The 18,396-nt window shown below is 31.6% G+C and overlaps 2 protein-coding genes across 2 annotated transcripts; both read right to left on the bottom strand.

Moving 5' to 3' along the window:
• Positions 1–12,620: 12,620 nt before the first annotated feature.
• On the bottom strand, positions 12,621–13,343 carry LOC122507309. Its single transcript, XM_043619934.1, has one exon. It carries the CDS (start codon positions 13,341–13,343, stop codon positions 12,621–12,623), a length of 723 nt encoding a protein of 240 aa, XP_043475869.1.
• Positions 13,344–13,614: 271 nt separating this feature from the next.
• Positions 13,615–17,407, bottom strand: LOC122507308. Its single transcript, XM_043619933.1, has 4 exons — positions 17,065–17,407; positions 15,018–16,775; positions 14,105–14,906; positions 13,615–14,044 (listed from the first exon to the last, which is right to left on the bottom strand). The coding sequence occupies exons 1-4, from the start codon at positions 17,405–17,407 to the stop codon at positions 13,615–13,617; spliced, it is 3,333 nt and encodes a 1,110-aa protein (XP_043475868.1).
• Positions 17,408–18,396: the final 989 nt, after the last annotated feature.

The raw sequence follows: 18,396 nt of genomic DNA, 5'->3' as shown, positions 1-18,396 counted from the left end.
AAAAAATATTAAATTTGAAGAAGTTAACAATTTTCCCGAATCAATCTACACGCAAATAAATTAAATATCTTAAATAAATCTCGATAAGCTCATGGGCTTCAATGTATCGACAGCACAGCTGCCCTAATACAGAAACCTGCTTAATTTGAGAAATATTTTCGAAATTAATTAATAATTTCAAAATTATCAAAGAACTCAGAAAAAACGGTAGCATGGTGGGATACGAGCCCACGACCCCTCTGTGCTATTTTTTATTATTTTGCTCTAATTTGGGTATCCTACCTTTGCTTTGCTTACAATTTTTTAAGCAAAGAATACAAGTTAATACTTGAAGTAATTCTCATACTTTTGAAAATGGCCTTTAAAATAATAAGAGAATCATTAGAAAACGTTTACTATTTTATAAGTTATTCAAATATTTGTATAGCATTAAAAATGGCGATTTTTTCAAAATCTCTAAGTGAATTTCTTGTTTAAGCTCAAAATAACATATAATAACAATATTTGTTAATATATTTAATAAATTATGTATAAAATAATATATTATAATATTCTATAAAATTTAAATATTTCTTTACAAAAATAAATTTCGTCCTTTCTGAAGGACGGTTGTCGTACTGCCGACAAGATGCCGTAATGTGCAGAGAGACGCGTCCTGTCGGAAGGCCCTTCCAAAAGTTTAGGCGCTTAAACGTTCTCTTAAAAAAATCATGCAGAAAATTTATCTAATTGTTCATTTTTAAATCTTCAGTAAATTTAACGTTTTTCTTATAAGAATTAAACTATCACATCCACTGTATCTGGATTTACATGTTTTTAATTATACATTTGATATTATCCCTGGTAAAAATTTCGGACTAATTCCGGATTAAATATGGACAGATTAGTACGGATTAGTCCGAAAATTGTACGAAAAAGGTCCGAAAATGATCCGCGCTAGTCTGATATCAATCCGAACGAAAACCGGAATCCGAAAACACTCCGGAGTAATCCTGAATGTCTACGTATTCAGTCCGTAATTAGTCCGCAACAATCTAAATTTATGACCGGTGAAGAATTCTTATAAAATAAGTACGGAATTATCCGATATCAATGTGTAAAGAATACGGAATCAGTCCGCAACAATCCGAGTTTAATCTAGTTAAAAAAACTTAATCCGCAAAATTTCCGGAGCAATCCGAACTCTAAAAGCAAGAAATCCGGTATTAGTCCGCAACAATTTGAAATTAAGTGTGGCAAAATCCTATTCCGAAAGAAGTACGAAACAATCCGAAATCTCTATGCTAAGAATCCGAAAATTGTCTGCAACAATCCGGATTCAATCCAACTAAAAGGAATAATTCGAAACAAATACGAAATAATCCGAAATCAATATGTAAAGAATACGAAATCAGTCCGCAATAATCCGAATTTAATCCAGTTAAAAGATTTAATCCGAAACAAGTATGGAACAATCCGAAATCTGTATGCAAAGAATTCAGTAATAGTCAGCGTCAATCTGAATAATATCCGATCAAAACACACTAATCCGAAAATAAGTCTTATTATTATAAGAATTTGTAAATATGTACAATCCACAGACAGTCCAAAACAATCCACATTCAATCCAATTCAAAGACTTAATCCGGCATGATTTTGGTATAATATTGAATTTGCATATTAAAAACAATTTTTATTAAATGCTGATAAATTCAAACTATAATTATAATTTCGTATGACAAAAACCTGACCAAAACCAGATTAATTCCGGATTTAATAATTTCACATTTGCAAGTTGCGTATTATCAGACTAACTTCGGACTAGATCGGACTAATTCAGGATTCACTGGTTATACACAAACCGCATTTAGTTTGAATTTATCCGGACAAATTCTGATCGACAAAAACCTGTCAATAAGCAGACTGTTTCGGATTAGATGCGGATTCACTGGTTAAACCATCACTGTAAAAAATGGAAAATATAATACGGTTTTAAATCGTAAGTGTAAAATTCATTCCTGTACTATTACTACTTTGATTATAGAAATAATACTAGATCTACGTAATGCTTTGGAACAAATCCTATTGAGAAATGTAAATTTACAGTTTTCAGCGTGGTATGTTTACGTAGCGCTGTAATCGTACAGTTTGAACGTGTTAACCTAACATTCTGAATGTAGGTAATAAATGGACCTACATTCAATATGACAATTTTCCTACAATTTGTAAAATTACAGTACATTCAAAAAAAGCAAAATTATAAAGTAATTTTAGATATTGAAACTGTCATTGTTTAATAAATCGTGTTTTCACATGTTTCATTACTCCCGTGTAGAAATTGAAAATAGGACTTCGTAAGGCCCTGTATAGACGCCCTTTCGTTTAGTGAGGCGCAAACTAGGAAAATTAGTCAGGACCCGTCTAATTTCGTCACGCTTGAAATATCAGGTGATGATGTGTAAAGATAGAGAGGTTCAAACTAGATTGCCTTGTAACTGCCTGAATAGAAAAGCAGAATGTGGGGATTTAACTAGAGGGCCTCTTTAGCGCCTTATTAGTTTTTCTAAATACCAAAGCAAAAATTTACGACAGGCGTAATATTGCGCCAGTAATACTGAACAAGTTACTGAACAAACACACATGTAAACAACACTGTTTCGACCAATCAACCTATCACTAACTTAACACTAACACTAACCCATACCTAACACTAACTCGCACGCTATGAATCTACTTTCTCGTTGTCCTTATATTCTAAACAGAACATTTATTTACCGCTTGTGAGAAAAAGTGCAATATTTTGAAATTTAAAAATAGCAAATATTTTTGCTCAAATAGTTTTTATATTTTAAATAGTATTTTAATATGCGTTTAGAACTATTTTTCTGATTAATTTCATTGCTTATTATTTAGAAATTAGGATTTTTCAATGAAATTGAAAATTAATTTAAATACCTAATAGGGGCATAAATAGATACCAGATAGATTTCCCTGTTTAGACAAAAAGGGCATTCTAGTCAGAGCCTGATTGAAATATTTAATAGGGGCATAAATAGATCTAGTTAGATTTTCCTATTTGGAAAAAGAAGGCATTCTAGTCAGTGCCCTATTATCACCTATCTAGACATTACTAGTGTGGTTGGCCTCACTAAATCCTCATCAGTGCCCTTTTTCAAATAAGGCGAAGTCGGGCAATTTCCACACGGGCTGCGAAATTACTAATATTTGTAAAGTTTCAACTGAAAGTAAAATAGTATACTATATTAATAATTTTGTAGTTCAAAACGTGCTATTTTATTTCTTTACAATATTAATTATACATGTTTTTAAACGCTTTGAATTTTTAAATTAATGACATTGTATTTTAATAATAGAAATAATTGTTTTACCATTTAATGGGAGGGGCCCAAAGACCCTTTAAGACAGTTCTGAAATTTTTAATAGAGAAATGGCGTCATACACGCATATACTCTGAGTCCGAGTCGTACAGTTTGACTTTCTTTCAGTTACTGCGTAGTTAATGTTAATATACGTAATAATTTGATTGCTTCCTATTAAAATGAAATGTAATTATAAAGTGCTTTGAAATTTTTTATTCATTTTTTCAAAAAGGTAAGTAAATATAAAGGTATTTTTAAATAAGTAAATTTTTAGTTTACTTTTAATAAAAAATAAATTATTTTTCATTAAAGATTGGCCTTTTCCTCGATGCGAGAAAAGTTCGTGCACGTGGTTTACAGCAGTTTGCGGCAATAATCAAGGAGTTAGATAGAATTTTTTGTGCAAAGTAAGTAAATTTTGTTAAATTTTTTTTATAGTTAACTTCGATTAAGAAATGAAACTTATTTTTTTACAAAAACAGAAATCTTAAGAAGTAAAACGTAATAAATTAATGAGTTCTAAAAGAAGCATTTTCTTACACACTGAATAGCAAAAACCTTTCTTAAACTTTAATAAAAATAAATAAACAAACTTTAAGAATATTTTTAAGTTTTAAAAATGTCCTTATCGATTCAAAACATAATGTTACTACAAGACATCTTGCAATTTTTATATTTTAATATTAATATATCGTAAATAAGTTGAATGTTTATAATAATTGTTTAGAAGACAATAACTTTTTCATTATTTAATGGTAAATACTTCGGATTATTATATTTCCATCTGAAAGAATTAAAAGCAATCTCAATTTTTTAATATATATATTTATCGATAATATTATAAAAATATACTGTAAAAAAATAATTTAGTAAGCAGAAATAACTATATCTCTTTTCAGATAATGGCACATATTTTACATCAATAATTTCGATCACTAATTCCTTTCACTCGTACTCCACTTTGAATTTTCCTTTAATGCAAAAGTAATTAACCCCTTCACAGTCGAGTAAAAATAAAGTTTTTGTGCCATAAGTGTTCAAAAAAAATTTTTTTTTTTAAATCATGATATTGTCTTTTGTTGACTTTTTAAAGCTGCCATTATAAATTTTGAATTTTTGACCACAGATTTGGAATCAGCGACCTCGAAAACCCCCTAGTAGGCATTTTAAGGCATTTTCAGACAGATTCGTTAACTTAAAAATTTTTTTGGGCGCCATTTTGAAGCCGCCATTTTGAATTTTGAATTTTTGACAACGGATTTGGATTCAGCGACCCCGAAAACCCCCGAGTAAGGATTTTTATCCAGATTCGTTAACTTTTAAATGTCTTTTTTTTCGATGGCCCTATAGAGCCCATGGACATACAGGGCACGACATTTTTATGGCTCTATAGAGCCCACTGACAGTGAAGGGGTTAATTAAAATTTTTTTCACCAGAAAATGTTTAATTGTAAAACTTGTAAATCGTCTTTTACGACGATTTGCACTTATAACAAACACCAAAGAACTCATTCAAATTTAAATAAAGTTGACATCGAATGTTTGTACACAAAATGTAAGCAAAATTTTCCAAGTTATACATCATTTCGAAAACACTTATATCGTTATCACAAGAAGGCAACAGGCAATTGTGTTTATTCATGTAAAGTTGAAAGCTGCGAATTTTCAACTTCAAGCGTAAAATTGTTAAATAAACATACAAAAGAACACATTAAAATTTCTCAAACAGGTATACCGTGCCCTTTTTGTAGCTGTTCTAGCAGTAGTAATTTGTACAATAATCTTAATGCTTACACCGTTCATTTTTTTAGAGAACATTCCACAGTAGAAAATTGCGAAACAATTGAAGAAGATTTTCTTACCGAAGAAAATAGTTCAGACGAAAATGATTTTAAACTTACTACTGCTACTCACAATGAAAATAAGTTTCATGACAATACAGATAATATTGAACATTTTAGTTCTAATAATGTTGACGCATCTGTTGCTGTTGAAGAAGATTCCAATTTTAACACTCATTTTTCAAATGTTTCAAAAAAACATGATTATTCTCCGGTAACTAAAAATGCTATTGATTTATGTTTATCTTTAACTACTAAACATCACGCAACAGAGCCACTTGTACAAGAAGTCATTGATAAATCTTTTGATAATGTAGAGATGTGTAAAGAAAAATTTGTAAATTCTTTAGCTGGTAGTAATTTGAATCAAGAACTACAATCTGAAGTAGTTAAAGCTTTTGACGAAAGTTTTAAAGATTTCACAGATATATTTGATTCAGAAAAAGGTTGTCTAAGAAATCCGTATCAAAGGAAACAATTTTATGAAAAAAACCTAAATTTAATTTTGCCAGAAGTGATAAACCTAATAAATAATGACGGAGAAGTAACAGATAGTCAATTCAGTTATGTTTCAATTTTAGACACCCTAGCTCAGTTACTAGCTAATGAAGATATTCGAACTTATTGCGAAAATGTTGCTCCTTCAGACAATAAACATTTGAAATTTGATGTTAAAGATGGTGAATTATTCAAAAGCAATGAAATTGTACAGAACCATCAAAATTACGCGAATATAATTCTTTTTCAAGACGCTTTCGAAATATGCAATCCTATTGGTACGTCCAAAAAAAAATTTAAGATTGTAGCAATGTATATGATATTAGCTAACCTACCGCCGCATTTAAGAACAAAAAATGAGAATATCAAATTAGTTTTCATGTGTCTGGAATCAAATATAAAAAATTTTGGATGGAACCAAATTTTAGCAAGACTTGTTTCTGAAATAAAGATATTAGAAACGCGTGGAATTAGATTATTAATTAATGGGAAATATGTTGATTTTTATGGTACTCTTATTACAATGATAAGGCGACAATTTAGGTAACCATCAAATTGGTGGTTACGTGGAAAATTTTAGCAAATCGATATACTTTTGTCGATATTGTGAGATTAAGAGGGACGAATTTCATATCGATGTATTTCGAAAAAGAATCCTCAGAAATATCGAGAGATATAACGAATGCGTACAGCAGTTACAGGGAGATAATTCAAACGTGAAAGGAATAAAAATGAATTCTCCATTAAATGAACTAAATTTTTTTCATGTAGCTGAAATGTGTTTAGCTCCATGTTTAGCTCATGATATGTTCGAGGGATTTGTTAAAAAAGACGCGTTTCTTATAATAAAAAAATTAGTTGAGAAAAAGTGGTTTACTGTTGGTATGCTGAACTATCGCGTTAACGACATAAAGTTATTAACTGAAAATGCTGTGTTTGTTCCCAAAGTTAATATAAAGTTTCCAACGAAAAAATTAGAGGGTACAGCAAGTCAGATTAGAAGACTTCTTCTCTTATTACCGATTGCAGTTGCAGACAAAGTTAATGATTTTGAATTAGATGTTTGGGAGTTACTTTTATCTTTGAGATTAATTTCCTCATTTGCTTGTGCGCCAGCATTATCGGATAGACAGATTGCTTTACTGCAACTAGAAATAAACAATTACCTACGCTTGAGAATAAATTGCTTTCCAAATGAAAAGTTAACTCACAAACATGAATATTTAAAACATTATCCTTACTGCATACGCATGCTCGGCCCAGTTAAGCATCTTTGGACATTGAGATTCGAAAGTCAGCACAGTGAACACAAGACAGTAGTTAGACATATGCAAAATTTTAAAAACGTTACACAAACACTTGCTGTCAAGCATCAGTTAAAACAAGCTGCATTTCCGTCAAGTGCAGAGTGTTTAGTTGTTGCCAATGAAGTAGACTTATTCAGTGCAGAACATTTTACGCGATACATTCAGAAGTCAAATTATTATCCTGAAACTGAAAATAATGAAAATTTAAAATATATTACAAAGTCTGTTAATTTTCGAGGCATCGATTATAAAAACGATTTGTATGTTTGTGTGGACGTTAATGATTATGGAAATTATGTCGTTTGTCAAATACAACACATAATCATAAATTCCTCATATACAAACATAACATTTTTCGGTAAACTTCAAGAAATTGTTTATAATAAATATGTAGGAGTTTACGAAAATGGGTACAATGAAGAATCTACTTTTTGCTCCTATCCTTATTCTTCTCTTTTATCTCCTGACCCTATTCCTCAACTCTGGATTGGAAAAGTTCCTGTATACGTACCGAAATACATTCCTCTTGATACAGCACTGTAAAACTATTGTAAGTAAATAAAAAACCAAAGCACGACGATTCAGATTTTTCAGTTATTAAAACATTTATAGTAGTCTGAAATAAAACGAATAAAATTGTAGACAAGAATATTTGTCTACTATTTTAAATAACAGATATATTCAATTTTAATTGTATGACCACAAATTGAATTTAAAATTTTTATTTTAAGGAAACTCAAAAAAAAATGTGAAATTTTGTAAAATTATTTTTCAGTTTGGTGACCACAAATTGATAAATAATTTCATTAAAATTGAACTTTAATTTAATTTTTTATATGTAGTTTATAAAAGTAATTATTTTCATTTCAGATGATTCGAGTAAAAATTTGGTCACCCAGTCGTCTTGAAAGATATGCAGTTACCATAAGTGAGAATGAAGAGGATCCTATTGCTACGATAATAAAGAAAGGATCAGACAAATTAAATGTTTACGGAGCAACATTAGTTTCAGAAGATGACGGAACAAGAATAACCGACTTTGACAATCTTCAATTTTACATTGCATCACAGATTCCATTCATTTTACTTCAACACAACGAATTTTGGTTGCCTAGAAATATAGAAGAAACAGTTGGACCAAATACAGTAGCAATAGATGGTAATAATACAGAAGTAATAGATGGTAATAATACAGATCCAGATGTCGTTAATGCAGGTCCTGATCTTGCCCTTGATGACACCATTAATGATGAAAATTCTGTGGACCTTGGGAATATGGATAGACACGAAAATATCTCTAATAATACACAAGGAGCAGAAGAGATGGCACATAGTTCTGAGAGTCAAAATTCCAATATTCATAATGAAATTGACAATTATTTAACTCAAAAACTATCAACCTTCACTTCCTGGAAAGAATACACTGTTCCCTGGTCAAGTTTACCATCACTTGACGTCTCAGCATGCAAAAATGGCACAGCAAACTCAGAGACAATTAAAAATTTAGTCCATGCAATAATTTGCGAAATGCGTTTTTATAATGTACCCATTAGAAAGAAAGATTTGGAGTACATAGCAATACAATTTAAAACGACATTCCCAGATGTATTCACAGATAAAGACGACGACGGTAATCAACTGGACAATGGTTACAACGGACTTCTAAATAAATTAGAAAATCACAACCACTATTTCAACCGACCACCACAAAAAAGAAAAAACCTCACACAAAGCCTAAATATAAAATTGAAACATAGGAGATCATTGCAGGCTATTCAAAGCGGTACCAAAAATTGTTTTTATATTTTTCAGGACACAGCAGCTGAAGGAGAAATAGTTATAGACATCACTTTTCCCGTCATTGCTGTTCAAAGTAAGTATATAATAAATAATCTTCAAAATACTATAATCATATTATAATATTTTCAGAGTTGCCTCAAAGACTTCATTTTTTCTAAAAATAATTTGACATACAATACCAGTATACAAGAATTTCTAATATATTAATTTTTTAATAATATATATCTTCAATTGTAAAGTTTTTGTCCTTGATTTCCATGATCAATTTTGTTTTCCTTTACTCTGATTTCACTGACCAATGGCAACCCTAATTTTATATAACATACCTAAAATATTTATTGTAATATCTAATGTATTCGTTTTGCAGATTTACCAGTGAACGAGGAAGAGAACCTTCAGGAAAACAATGACAACAGATACAATTACGTAATAATATTCGAGAAGCAAATAATATATAAGTGCAATTCTTTGCTCAAAGCATTGCAATTGCTTATGGCAACCTACTTCACTTTTAATAAGACTTATCCAAAAGTACAAGGAAATCTGCTGCTGTTCATACAAACTTATTTCTTCAATATAACTTCGCGGGATGGAACATGCAGATCCAGAAGTCAGCAATTTAAGAATAAAGTAATCAATTTTTGCAACGCTTTGCAAAAAATCAACGTCGAAGAATTTGAACCGACTCCAGCATAAAAACATAGTAATTCAAAAAATATTTAATTTATCATAATTTTAAATATTATTTGTTTTGTTTCAAATACTTAGTACTTTGCAAAAAATCAATGTCGAAGACTTTGAACCTACTCTAGCATAAAAAACTGTGATTCTAAAAATATTTAATTTATAATGATTTTAAATATATAAATTGTTTTGTTTCAAACACTTGGTATAACTTTAAAGTGTAAAAAAATGATCTTAAAGTTAACAGTATTGTAGTTGTTATTTTTAATAATTGAGAATTATATCTTGAAATATTAAGCATAAGTTATTTTGTTTTAAACATTTTATGCGACCGAAAAATGTAAACTAATGTTATTTTGACTACTTTTAAAATTCAAATTATTGTGGTTTCCGTTTTATAATAATTATATTATATATTATTAAACAAATTATTTTGTTATAAAATACTTCGTGAGTTGGAATGTAAAAAAATTATGTTTATTAGATCACATTATTGTGTTTTCCATTTCATTTTAATAAACAAAATTTTATCCCAATGAATGTAGTTAATTTATTTCAATCTTAATTATTTGAATTCCTTTTCCTGTATTAAAAAATTTAGTTTATATCTGATAAAATTATTTCTACTTTTAAAAATCAAAAAATAAATTGAATATTACTTTTTCTTACTAATTTACAGTTTAATATGTGTGAAACTACTTTTTTTTCTGTAAAAGTACATAAAAAAGAGAATCTATTAATTCCTGTAATTTTACAGATTTTTTTGGCGATTTTACATAACCTATAAGTAAAATTGTAAATCTCGGTATTTCCACACGTAACATTTGTAATAATGTTACGTTCATTGTAGGTAATATTCGGACCCACATTCAGAGTAGTAAATGTACAGGAAATTTTTTTTACAGTGCAAGCGATTTACTTCTGCATTTACTAGTCGCATATGATTTAACTAACTTCGGACTAAATCGGACTAATTACGGATTCAATAGTTATAAAAAACGGTATTGATTTCAAACTTAATTCATGGTGAAAAAACTCCACAATAAACCGCATTGTTGCGGATAAATTCCGGATTAGTCTGAAATCGGTCCCACTTTTTATTCAGGGTATTTACTTACGGCAAATAAAATATTTAATTCTGCAGTCAGTTTGTTGTTACAAATTTACTAGTAGGTATTATTAGTTATCTTGTTTGAATATTAAAATTAACACTGATGTGTTAGTTTCTTGTCATTTTTTTTGTGGCACTTCATAAATTCTATTATGAATTTGAACTTCCATGCGAGCGTGGTATAGTGGTTAGTGTATTCGATTTCGATGCGATATAATGTTAGATAGGTGTAGGTTCGAATCGCCAAGCGTTAGAAATGTTAAGTTAATGTAAATAAAATTGCGATAGGTAAATCGAAAAATATGATGAATGTAGCATAAAGTAATAATAATTAATATGTAAAACTTGTATAATTATTTTTTTATTAACGTTCACTAAATTGTCTGGACTAACTTTTGTCTGTTTCGAACTAATTCCGGATTCACTAGTTAAAATTAACTGATTAATTTCAGACTTCATCGGACCAACTCCGGTTTCACTAGTTGTTCACAAGCCGTATAGAATTCAGATTTTTCCGGATTAATTTCGGGTGACAAAAACCTGACCATAAACCGCATTGTTTCGGACAAATTTCGGATTAGTCCGAAATCTGTCTGGTTTTTTAACCAGGGATATTTACAAATCACGTATATAGGGGGAACGGGACATAATGGCTAAGGGGCGTAATGAATAATTGTAATTTATTTAAAAATCGTAAATCGAAATGATTTCGCTCCAAAGACAACTTGATGTACTGCAAGTTTCTACAAAGTTTGATTATTTATTATTCAATCACTATTGTAAGAAATATAGTAGAAAACTGTATTTTACATATGAAAGTAACTTTTCAAAATATGTATATATATATATATAGTTCTACAAGTATGAAAATTATTGCAGGTTTGTACCCATATTGACTTTTCTTTTTGCTATTTTTTTAAAACTTTTTTCTCTTTTTTGGTTTATTTCTCTCAGGTTTTTAAGGTATTTCATTAATTAATTTTTTTTCTTTTGTTTTACTTTTGAATTATATGTAGTTTAGTATTGATTTTAAGTTTTTAAAATCAAGCAAATAGCTTGGTCTTCAATTATAAATATTTCGGACAATTCTATTGATAGCGATGATTTTTCCGATGATTTGGGAAATTTATCATCTGATGAATTAGAGGAATCTTGTGATAGAGCAGATAATGATTTTGACTTTTCGTCTGAAGAAGATGAAGAAGAACCTTTGTTAAAGGATTGGAAGCAAGTGCCACCAAATAAACCTATAAATGCTTCTCGGTTTACATTCACGGCTAATCCTGGTATCACGGTTGAAGTAGATGCAACTTGGCAAGATCTAGATTTTTTAAAACTATTTCTTGATGAAGAAGTCATTAATTTAATTGTCATCAAAACAAACCGGTACGCTGCACTTCACAAAAAGAAAGACTGGAAACCAGTCACCGTTGATTAATTTGGGGTCTTTTCATCAATTCTCGTTTATCAAGGGATAATTGTTAAACCGAAACAGCGATGGTACTGGTCGAAAAATAAACTTATTGAGACTCCATTTATCTATAGTTTGATGAATTTACAGCGATTCGAATAAATTTTAAAGTTTCTACACTTGTTAAGGAATTAGTTTATTTTTATTAAGTTTGATTTTAGGTTCGTGCCACGCCATGTGACCACAGCAATTATTTAGACAAAACACTGATAAAACAAAATATATAGTTGGATTGCATAATAAAACAGCTTGATTTTTTATAAACACATTTAACTATTAATTTAGCTCGTTCTTAATTTAAACTGATTTACATTTAACGTTTAATTGTAAGATTAATTACACACTCTTTTTTAACAAAATCTGGTCATGGCCATTTTCTTTTTAGTAATAGATAAAAGGAACAAGAAGGAAGCGCTCTATGCGCCCTCTATATTTTTCATACTTCCGTTCCGCGCATTTTAAATAATATAATATCAAACAGTACCGCCGGCCTTGAATTCCTTCGGGATTCAAATTTAACGAAAATTACATTAAAATTATTACAATACTTTACATATCAGATTCATTACTGTTCGCTTGAAATGGTAATACAACCACTTCAGTAATAGGACGCAAATATTCGGAAGTAGATGTTTTAACTTTTACAACTCTATCTAAATTGTCAGACGATCTCTTAATTTCTATGATTCTACCTAGCACCCATTTTGTAGGCGGAACGTTTGGTCGTCGCAATAACACCATTTGACCAACAATGATAGAATCCTCGACATCTTGCCATTTGAAACGTTGTTGTAAAGTCCGTAAGTAATCATTTAACCACTGATTCCAAAAACTTTCAGTACATTGTAGCATATGTTGCCACCGCGATAATTGATTTTGTTTTAAATGACAAAGCGATGGTTGAGGAATAGCCGAAAACGAGCCACCTATTAAAAAATGAGCCGGTGTTAATACATTTAAATCGTCAATATGCTCGGTGATTGGAGTTAAAGGCCGCGAATTCAAAATAGCAGAAATTTGATAAATTGCAGTAGATAATTCCTCATATGTCGGAGTACTCGAACCAAACAACTTGACAAGCTTTGCTTTCATACTTTTAACGGACGCCTCCCATAGACCTCCGAAGTGAGGCGCTGCCGGAGGATTAAATCTCCATTGAATGCGATCTTTAGCGATTATATTTTTAAATTCGACACTTTCAACTGCGCTTTCAAATGCAACACGAAGTTCTTTACTTGCGCCTTGAAAATTTGTTCCGCAATCACTGTACATGCGCTGAGGAAGACCACGCAAAGAAACGAATCTTTGAAACGCGGCAATAAAAGCAGATGATGTATAATTCGTTACAATTTCTAAATGAATTGCTTTTACCGCGAAACAAACAAATACGGCAATATAACAACTGAGACCGATTTCCGCGACCGCCGGTCATTCGAACCTGCATAGGGCCTGCGTAATCTATGCCGCAATCTATAAATGCTCGTTCAGGCCTTGTTACCCGTGTACGTGGCAAATGTGCCATCAGCTGTGTAGCTAATTTTGCTCATAATTTCACGCAAGTAACACATTTGTGTAGGATTGATTTAATTAATGGTCGTGGATGTATAATCCAATAAGTTTGTCTAAGATAACTCAATGTGTCTCGTAATCCGCCGTGAATTGTTTTCTCGTGAGCTTCCCAAATTAACATTTTAACAATAAAATGATTTTCGAATAGTATCGGATGCTTTGCTTCAAAAGCAAAATCGGAATTGTCAAGACGACCGCCCACTCGTAAAAGTCCCTGATTGTCGAGAAATGGAGTTAAAGACCTTAATTTGCTCTTTTGTGAAATTTGTGAGTTAATTTTTATTGAGTGAATTTCTGATTGAAATTGTTGCCCTTGATTGTACAGATACCAAATGATTTCTGCATTGCTTAATTCTTTGGCAGATATTGGATTCGAGAATCGAATATTTTCGTCAGTATCGGATCTGAATTTCCATTTAATGAATCTTTGCAAAATAACAGTTGCTCGTAATAATTTAGTTCACGAAGAATATCTGGAAGCAAAGTTATTCATTATATCGGGAATTGGTTCTACATTAAGGTGTACGTGACCTTTTGATTCTAAATTGGTTTTAAATTGTGTCGGAACAATTGATGGTGGCCAATGAGTTTCAGATAATGATAACCACTCTGGGCCATTCCACCAAAGATTGGATTTTATCAATTCTTGAGGTTGAACTCCACGAGACGCTAGGTCAGCGGGATTTGATTGTGATGAAGTATGACGCCATTGGTGATCAGGCAGCAATGTCTGGATTTCCGAAATTCGGTTCGCAACATACGTATGCCAATGAGAAGGATGTTTGTTAAGCCAAGATAATACAATTGTGGAGTCGGTCCAACATTGAATCGGGATGTTCGAAAATACTTCATATTGACAAACTGAAGTCACTAAACGAGATAATAGGGTTGCACCTTGTAATTCTAATCGTTGTATGCTTATTTGTTTGACAGGGGCAACTTTAGTTTTACTCGTAATGATTTGAGTAATCACTTCGTGAGAAGACAATGTTACTCTTAAGTATAAAACGGCACCATACGCGGTTTCCAATGCGTCAGCAAATCCGTGAATTTGAACATCAAGGTTATCCGGATGTAAATTTAACCAACGCGGAATAGTCAATTCGTTTATGTAGTTCAATAAATTTACATAGTCAATCCAGGTAGCTACTGTGTCATTGTCTAAACTCTCATCCCATGAACATTGTTTTCGCCATAAATTTTGCATAATGATTTTTCCCGAGATTATTATTGGTGACAACCATCCCACCGGGTCATACATTTTCGCTAGAACAGAAAGAACGGTTCTTTTTGTAACTGTATCCAATTGAATAGGTTCAACTTTAAATTGAAAACGATCAAGTGTGGGGTTCCATTCTCATCCTAGAATTTTTATACCTTCTTCGTCATTCAGGGGCGATGACCAAGCAAGACCGTGATCATGTGGATCGATATCTGATAACAATAAAGGAGAATTACTCGCCCATTTTTTAGGTGTGAAGTGAGCTTTTCCCAAGAGAGCTAATAATTTGTCGCGAATTTCTTTTGCTTCTCGCTTCGATGACCCACCGAACATCGCGTCATCTATGTAAATATTGTGATTTAAAACATATGAAGCTAATGGAAACGCTGAACCTTCATCAATTACTAATTGTTTTAGAACTCTTAACGCGAGATACGGGGCTGAGCGTGTTCCGTATGTTACAGTGAGAAGTTGGTATTCACTAATCGGTTGATCTGGCGATAAACGCCAAAATATGCGTTGATAATCAACATCATCCAAATTTATTAAAATTTGACGGTACATACGAGCAATGTCAGCAGTATAAACATATTTGAATACGCGCCAATGAATTAAAACGATGAAAAGGTTAGGTTGAAGTTTTTGACCGACTCTCATATGATCGTTTAAAGAAGTTCCGTTAGTTGATGGGGTTGAGGCATGAAATACTGCTCGCATTCTCGTAGTAATACTGGTTTCCCTAAACACCGGTTGATGAGGAATGTATACTATCTGATTTGAAGGATTTTCTAAACTTTCAACTTTTTTCATGTCATGAAGTGTTTCATACTTCTCCATGAAGTCACTATAAAGTTCTTCATGAACGGGATTCTTGTCGAGACGTTTTAAAGATTTTTCTGCGATTTGTTTCGTATGTCCAATGTTAATTGGCTTATCTGTCGTGAATGGATAACTAACACTATATTGCCCATCGGGTTTTCGCGAATGTGTTTTTTGAAAATGCTCTTCACAGAGTTCGTCATCAATAGACATGATTTCTTTAGAGTTTACTTCATCGATTTCCCAAAACATCTGTAAGCACGAATCGAGACTTTTATTCGTAATGCAATGATGAATCTGAACGCTAGATTCATTTTGATCGCTAACTGATAACAGAGATCTGGATAAAACCCACCCAAATATAGTATTTTGTGCAATTATTTCCCCCGGTTTACCTTTTCTTAATCCGTCCGAAATTAGAGAACCATAAAGCTCGGCGCCTATAAGTAAGTGGATAGGATCATTATTATAAGGGTCATCTGCTAAGTTTAGATTTTTTAAATGGGACCACTGTTCGAAATTAATATTTGATTGAGGCACATAAGAGGTTATTTTTGGAATAACTAAGGCTTGCGTGTTAAAAACAGGATTACCGTTCGGATTTGAAGAAATTCCTATCGAGATGGCAGAATTTGCATTTCCTGCGCTTGCACCCCCTACGCCTGTCAGTGATGCTGATATTGGTATACTTTTAGAGTTTAAAAATTTTGCAAGCTCTCGAGAAGCAAAGGTCCAAGTTGATCCTTGATCAATCAACGCTCGAACACGAATAGCTCGCATTAAAGGAGATAAAACCCATACTCGCGCAATAGCAAGTAAAACGTTATTTGATTTTATTGCGCTTGGTGCGGCAAAATGAGACTGAATTTTAAACGAATCAATTATTTGAAAACCTGTACAGTTTTGACTTGTGTTGTCATTGGAATCTTTATCGTGTTCTGGTTCCGGCTTAGTTTCGCGGTGAAGTGAAGTGTGATGACGTATTTTACATTTAGTGCATGTGAATTTACTCGGACAATCATTATTTTTATGCTGAGCTCGAAGACAATTTGTACAAACTCGATTTGCTTTAACGTAATCATACCTTTCTGAAACTGATTTTTGATTAAATTTGTCACATTAGATTTACAAAGAAAGCAAGTGTTTTCTCGAGGTGATGCCATATGAGTACTTACATTTGCGCGATTTGATTTTGAGAAATCCTTCGAATGCGTAACGGGCTTGGAAGTTATATTATTATTATTATTATTTATTGTTGCAGTTGGCAATGACTCCAACGGTCGAATTCTGTCAAGAAGGAATTTTTCTAAATCTGAGTAATCTGGACATTCTGTTGACGATGACAATTTTAACTCCCAATCTCGCTGCGTCTTCGGATCTAACAATGATTCGAAGTTGAATTTGACATATGTTGCATTTGTGGTTGAAGTTCAGCTAGAAGTTCTGCGTAGACATCAAAATTGCTGTAGAAGTCCATTTCCTTTTGTCCAAATTTATCCTCCTTAAAGTAGTCGTCTAGTTTTTGGTTCGGATTTGCACAATGCGTCAATAAAGCATGTCGTTCTCGGCAGTTTCTCCACAGTGATTCGACGAGAGTACATCTATTGCGAATTACTATTGGTGACCGACGTTCTAGATCCAAATCATCCATGTATTTGAAATGTCTATCAATAGATTGAAAATCTGCATTTTGAAATGTTAATAATTCCTCGAAATTAGGCTCCATGACTCGATTGTGTAACTTCACTCGAGGGATTTATTAATTTTGTTTTATTTAATTCACTTTAGTCACTAATTTCTTATTGTTTATTTGTTTATACACATAACGTTGTGCACTTGTTTATTTTTGGTTATGTTACTCGTGTATATTGACACTCAACAGATGTTTATATTATGATCATAAAGAACACTACCTTATCGACTATTGTTGATAAATTTCACTTGGCGTGAAAGAATGACTGATGGTAACTCGATTTCATTATTGTAATGAATACTATAAAACTTTATTTATTTAATTTTATATTTTATTAATTTTTTTATTTAATTTTATCTTTTATTAATGCCATGATTCTGGTAGGATCGCCAAATTGTTAAGGAATTAATTTATTTTTATTAAGTTTGATTTTAGGTTCGTGCCACGCCATGTGACCACAGCAATTATTTAGACAAAACACTGATAAAACAAAATATATAGTTGGATTGCATAATAAAACATCTTGATTTTTTATAAACACATTTAATTAATAATTTAGCTCGTTCTTAATTTAAACTGATTTACATTTAACGTTTAATTGTAAGATTAATTACACACTCTTTTTTAACAAAATCTGGTCATGGCCATTTTCTTTTTAGTAGTAGATAAAAGAAACAAAAAGGAAGCGCTCTATGCGCCCTCTATATTTTTCATACTTCCGTTCCGCGCATTTTAAATAATATAATATCAAACAACACTTCTCAAACAATGAAACTTATGATGCTGCAACTCATCCCAATCCTAAGCTAAAAAAAATTTGGGAAGTGTATGAGATTTTAAATAGAAATTTTGAAAAAATGTACATTCCCGAACGTGATATAAGCATAGACGAAAGTTTGATGGCATTTAAAGGTAAACTCAGTTGGAAGCAATTTATTCCCACAAAGCGGGCCAGATTCGGTTTGAAGTTTTTTAGGATGTGTGAAAGTGAGTCTAGTTACATTCTAAAAACAATTCTTTAC

Source organism: Leptopilina heterotoma, unplaced genomic scaffold (assembly GCF_015476425.1).
Source record: "Leptopilina heterotoma isolate Lh14 unplaced genomic scaffold, ASM1547642v1 Lhet_46, whole genome shotgun sequence".
NCBI classification, from domain to species: domain Eukaryota; kingdom Metazoa; phylum Arthropoda; class Insecta; order Hymenoptera; family Figitidae; genus Leptopilina; species Leptopilina heterotoma.
Note: the sequence above shows the minus strand (reverse complement) of the source record. Positions and strands in the feature narration are given on the sequence as shown.

What these genes read in the sequence shown, in the direction of transcription:
- LOC122507309 (XM_043619934.1), bottom strand. Translation starts at nt 13,343, where the DNA reads ATGTACAGTGATTGCGGAACAAATTTTCAAGGCGCAAGTAAAGAACTT.
- LOC122507308 (XM_043619933.1), bottom strand. Translation starts at nt 17,407, where the DNA reads ATGGAGCCTAATTTCGAGGAATTATTAACATTTCAAAATGCAGATTTT. An exon ending in AAATTCAACTTCGAATCATT is followed by an intron (nt 16,776 to 17,064) that starts GTTAGATCCGAA and finishes ATCAAAAATCAG; the next exon opens with TTTCAGAAAGGTATGATTAC. An exon ending in TTTGCTTCCAGATATTCTTC is followed by an intron (nt 14,045 to 14,104) that starts GTGAACTAAATT and finishes ATGGAAATTCAG; the next exon opens with ATCCGATACTGACGAAAATA.